Consider the following 5970-nt stretch of genomic DNA (forward strand, 5'->3'; position numbering starts at 1 on the left):
TTTGATTTTGCTGGAACCGGATACATTTTTTGCTACATCCATGTTTTGATTTTGCTGGAACCGCACACAATTTTTGCTACATCCACCAACGGCGGTGTTGGTCGACGGCGGGGATGGCTATCTTTTTGCTGCAACCGTAGTAGGATTTTGCTACTACCGTTGGAGCTTTTTGCTACATCCATGTAAGGCGGAGCTGTGACCTCGCGAAGGCGGCGACGGCGTTTTGCTGCACCCGTTGTTTGATTTTGCTACTACCGGTGAAGTTTTTTGCTACATCCATTCAAATGGCGTTGATTGACTGGCGGCCGTCGTCGATGTAATTCCGTGCAGCGAGTATCAATGGTGAGGGGCGGCGGTGGAGCTACAACCATCGTCGTCAAGAGCTGCAACTGCAGGTGGAGTTGTTGCATGGGTCGAGGCGACAACGAGGCCGGGAGGGTGAGGACCGATGACGAGAACGACCGGCAAGGGCGGGGTCCGGCAGGCGACGAGGAAGACCGGCAAGGATGGGGATTGACGATAGGGACGGCCACCGGAGGGGACAGGAGGCGCGGTCCTCGAGCGGGACATGCGGATCCAGCCCGAACTGCGCGAGGAAGAAGAAGCTAGGGGCGATCTGTTTTTTTTGTTTGCCTGGATCCAACTGCTGCGCGGCTCACATCCAACGGCCTGGGCTAGACCGGCCGAAGATTTCGGCGGGTGTGCCGGCGCCTATAAGCGCCCAATATAAATAGTAGTAGGCATCATGGATTCCTCGCGGGATGATTATGGTCCGCGGTAATCTGCCGCCATTTTCAGCCGTTGACCGTGCCGGATACGAACTTCCCTCCGAGTCGGCGTCGGCGGCTGATCCGCCAGCCTTTATGTACAGAAGAAGAAGCAGCATCGAATCCTCCCTCCCGTCCCGTGCAAGCCGAACACCTCCGCGCGTCCTCTCCTGCCAGCAGCCCCGCCATGAAGCGAACGTTGGACGCCGCGGAGCCGAGCCCGGTATTCCTCTCCCGGGAAAAACGCCAGCGCCTCGCCCTCGAGCGCCGCCAGGCCGCCGTCGCCGACCAGCGTCGCTCCGAGCTCCCCACTCCGCCGCCTCCCCCTCACGATTCCTCCTCATCGTGCCGACACTACCAGGACCGGCACCGTGACCGCCGCGACAGAGTTCAGGACAGGAACGGCAAGGAGAAAGATCGGGCGGAGAAGGCGCGGGAGAAGGAGCTGGAGGCGATCAGGGATCAGTACCTCGGGGGATCCAAGGACAAGAAGCCCAAGACGGTCGCCAAGCCGCGGGACAGGTTCCGCTTCGACTGGGCGAGCACGGACGACACCAGCCTTGTCGACACAGCCGACGCGCCCTACCAGCCGGCGCACGGGCCCCTGCTGCTCTACGGTCGCGGCTTCCTCGCAGGCATCGACCGGCGCGAGCAGAAGAAGGCCGCGGCGGCCACGTTGCACAAGGAGTCCGGCGCCGCGGCGACGTACGACGCCCTGGACATGCGCGTGGACACGCACTGGACGGCCAAGCGCGCCGAGGAGATGACGGAGCGCGACTGGCGGATCCTGCGCGAGGACTTCGGCATCTCCTACAGGGGCTCCCGCGTGCCCCGGCCCATGCGGAGCTGGGCGGAGAGCGGGCTCGGCGCCGAGCTGCTCCGCAACGTCGACAGGGCCGGGTGCAGATCCAGATGGCCCGGCATAACCCGGGTGAGCGACCTCCGGGACGTCGATGCCGCGGGCGGCGAGGTCGGTGGTCACGAGGACGTTGAACCCGCCATAACCCCGCTCGAGCAGCACGGAGGGAAGTCACAGGACGAGAGGACGGCCAACCTCGACGGGTTCAGGAACGGCGGGTTCAACGTCCTCGTGGCCACCGACCTCGCCGCCCGCGGCATCGACGTCCCGGAGGTCGCTCACGTGATCAACTACGAGATGCCTAGCTCGATCGATCTGTACACGCATCGTATCGGGAGGACGGGCCGCGCGGGGAAGAAGGGGCTCTCGACATCGTTTTTGACACTGGTGGACACTGACATTTTCTTCGATCTTAAGCAGATGCTTGTGCAGAGCAATAGTCCCGTGCCGCCGGAGCTTGCCAGGCATGAGGCGTCCAAGTTCAAGCCGGGGTCTGTTCCTGGTAGACCTCCGAGAAGAAACAGCACCGTCCATGCATACCACTGACGGATGAGATTACCCGCGCGAAAGGAACCGAAGGTGCTTCGCCGTAATGAGATTGAACTTCTGCTAGAATGTGAGGGGTAAGATGAGGTGCAAACATTACACTAACCATTAGAACCATTTTATTGTTATTTTTTCGTTGTAAAACGAACATTTGGTTTGACGCAACTTCAATGTATTTCAGTGTTGATTTATGCAGGGTTCATCTGATGTATATGATCTTCATTTCAGTCAACATTATATTGTAGTCCTATGTGGTGACAAAACTTTCTTAATAGTTTTTTTGTATGCACTTAAGTATTCTATTTTGCAGCTTTTCGCATTCTAAGATTTCGTCCAAAGAAAGGGATCCAAAAAAATACGCAAATGTTAATGCCCACACGTGTGGCACGAAGCAACATGGCCCAAACGGCTCCATTATCATTCATTTTGCCACGTCAAAACAGATGACATCAGCGGGAATCTTTTTGGTTTTTCGGCTTAAAAATATTTTATCTCCTAATTAAAAACTCCAATTAAAAATCCGTTTTCGCCATTAAGTCCGCCTCGACGAGATCTTCAAAACTAGATCCCATGTTGATGTGTTTCGACGAATTTTTTTTTACACAAAAGTTGCCATAGTGTTTACACTAAAGTTGCCATGTGACAATTTTAGTTTATAGAGCATGGCAATCTTAGTATTTTGACCATGACAATTCCAGTACTTTGACCGTGAAAATTATTTTTTATATGAACCATGGCAATTTTAAGTGCATGTATCATGGCAATTTTAGTTTATGGTTCATGATAAGTTTAGTTTCTTAATTCTCTGTTTTATAATATGTCAAAATTTACTTTTAAATGTAGAAAAAAATAGCTGAAACATATCATGGCAACTTCAGTGTAAACACCATGGCAATTCATGTGCAATAGACATGAAAACTTTTAACCCCCCAAAAATGTCGTCGAAACATATTGATACGAGATCTAGTTTCGAAGATCTCGTCGCGATGGATTTAGGTGAAAACGGATCTTCAATCGGATTTTTCATTTAAGAGATAAAACATTTTAAAAACTAGAAATAAAAAAGATTCCCACATGCATGCACGCGGTGACGTGGCGCAGTCTGTGTGTTATAAGGCGTGTGGGCAGATGTCGCTCCCACCACACGTGTGGGCGTTATCAGCGTCCAAAAAACATCACAATTATTAAGACAAAAATATCTCAAATGTTTTAACTTTATCTTAATCATCGTACTAATACTATAATCTACTACTCACACGGGACAATTCGCGGAGGAGGAGGCGACGCCCATGGCCGCCGCCAGATATACGCAAAACTCGGGTGAGGAGTACCCCTCCACAAAATTCGATCCAAATTTTTTTGTTGCGCTCAGTTTGTGGGAGTACATACTACTGCCGGTGATTTACTGATTTCAGCAGAGATAGTAATGGTGCTGGCTTTCGACCGCATCCTCCTCTACTCTGAATTTTTGGACAATCACAACAACCTCCTGACTGCTAAGTACTCCCTCCGTTCGAAATAAGTGTCTCAACTTTGTACTAGTTCTGAGACACTTATTTCGGGACGGAGGGAGTATATGCGTGAATCTTGAACTTTGTGTGCCCTGCCGACTGAAATGAGAAGCGTGTGCACCAATGGACACAATAATGCCATCAGGTACTCTCATGTTCTCCATACAGGTCGAAAGGAGGAGGGATCGTAGTCATGATTCACGTGGATGTATGCATAAGTTGCCTTTCAGTTAATAGTTCTGCATCTCTGACGCCTCTGTTGCATAGATGTTTTTTCTTCTTCTTTTTCTTCATTTTTTTGAGGTTTTTTTTCATGATCTCCACGGATGGCCGGGTGGTCACGAAAGGAAGGAAATCTTCTCGCCCGCGCCATGTCGGTGTGCTTTTGGGCTTTATTTACGAGTACATGCAACGGAACAGAATGAGCCCAAAATAAATTTATTTGCCCCGGCGCCTCCGGCTTCAAGTAGAAGATCACGAGTGCCTACTCCGCCGCCAGACTCAGCGCCCAAATCGTCCGCCGCGGTATGGACCTACCCGACGAGCTGCTCCACCTTCGTGGAAGGAGAGGCGGCGAGAACGCGATGGCGGTGGTGATCGGCGACAATGACCTGCTCGGGAGATCCTGCTCCGCCTCGGCTTCCCGGCTTTCCTCGTTCACGCCGCCCTCGTCTCCAAGCGATGGCTCCGCATCGCCGCCGACCGCGTCTTCCTCCGACGATTCCGCGACCGTCACCCTCCCCGCGTCCTCGGCTTCTACGTCAACGACTGCTCCACCTTGCGCGCGGTGTTTGTGAGCGTCTCGGAAGCCCGGGAGCTCCGCTATGCCGTGAATCGCGCCGGCTTCAACCACTGCAATCAATCTGTAAGAATCACCGACAGCCGGAACGGCCGCCTCCTACTCATGCCCCGGTCATTCGGGTGCGGCGGATACACCATGTTCAGCCCGCTGTGCCCGGCACGGGCGTTGCTCCCTATCCGACTACCGCCGGAGCTATTACACATTGGCAGGTTAGGTCCGCTGGACTACATTAGTCAATGTCTCTACTTGTTATTTAGGGACAACGACGACGACTTAGTCTTAGTGTCTGTGCGTCTCAGCGGACGAAAGTTATCGGCCCGAGTGTATGTCGGGCAATCTGATGCCTGGGGTGAAGCCATTTTGGCTGAAGGAGAGCTCCCTGTGCCATTAAATTTTGCTCACTCAATGATGATTGTCAATGACAAGCTCTACATTGTGCTCGACAATTGCTACATTTGTCGGTTGGATTTTGTTGCTCCAGATCCAGAACTCTTTGTCGTCAAAGTCCCGGACAAAGTCGGTGCGGACTTCAAGCTCTCGCTTGGAGATGATTCTGGGCTTTTTCTCATCCACAAAGACGAGTTCCATCTCAGTGTTTGGAACCACAAGATGGACGACAACGGTGAAGACAGGTGAGAGCTGGTTGACAGGTTTGTTGTGCGTGCAGCACAGGACCGCCATGAGAGATTTCGGGTGTGTGGAATCTCGGAAGATGGTGGATTTGTGTTCTTATGTTTGTGGACAAGTAGAGCTATCATTTCTGTTGACCTGAGAAGCAGGAAGGAGACGGCATATGAGATCAAGGTGCAGGGTATATATTTTACAACTATCTTTCCCCTTATGACTATCTGGCCTCCCACCTTTCCCACTTTGAATGACGAGGATGATCACGACGAATAACCTCACATTGTTTAACCATTCGCCTTGGTATGAGCCATCCATGTAGTTTTTTCATTAGCTAAGACTTTTGTATTCGCCCTCTTTTGCCTCTATGACAAGCCGATGGGAATGCATTAAAATATTAGTTGCCTGCAAAAGAAAAAGGTTCTCTGCCCCAGCAAAAGCATAATTGGGTTACTTATGCATTTGCATGTCTGTGTTTATATAAAAAGAACCATGTTCGTGCCAAATAAGACAAACATGTGTTGTGGTGCATCAAAATTGATTCAAGCAAATATGGATGCATTTATGCACAATCTAGAATTCATACCAGAATAGCTATTCAAGCAGGAGGGTCACCTGGGGCCTTGGTGAACTTACAAAGTTCTAATGCCAAATAGTGCTCCATTAGGAGTAGAGATACTAAAGCGTGCAACCTAAATGAAACAACAGTTCACATCATCCAAGTTGTGGCTTTGCATCGCCTCCGACCCTGCCTTCCTCGGACGCTTCCGCGGGCACAACCCTCCCCGGCACCTCGGCTACTTCGTGGTGGACTCCGACGCCCTGGTCCCAGTCCCGGCAGTCGTGTCCGTCCCAGGTGAG

At 51.7% G+C, this 5970-nt stretch overlaps 1 protein-coding gene across 1 annotated transcript; it reads left to right on the plus strand.

The window, feature by feature from the left end:
- Window positions 1-853: 853 nt before the first annotated feature.
- LOC123161169 (DEAD-box ATP-dependent RNA helicase 21) lies at window positions 854-2172 on the plus strand. Its single transcript, XM_044579019.1, has one exon. It carries the CDS (start codon window positions 955-957, stop codon window positions 2170-2172), a length of 1218 nt encoding a protein of 405 aa, XP_044434954.1. The 5' UTR covers window positions 854-954.
- Window positions 2173-5970: the final 3798 nt, after the last annotated feature.

The sequence above is a fragment of the Triticum aestivum genome, chromosome 1D (genome assembly GCF_018294505.1).
Source record: "Triticum aestivum cultivar Chinese Spring chromosome 1D, IWGSC CS RefSeq v2.1, whole genome shotgun sequence".
In the NCBI taxonomy this organism is placed as follows: domain Eukaryota; kingdom Viridiplantae; phylum Streptophyta; class Magnoliopsida; order Poales; family Poaceae; genus Triticum; species Triticum aestivum.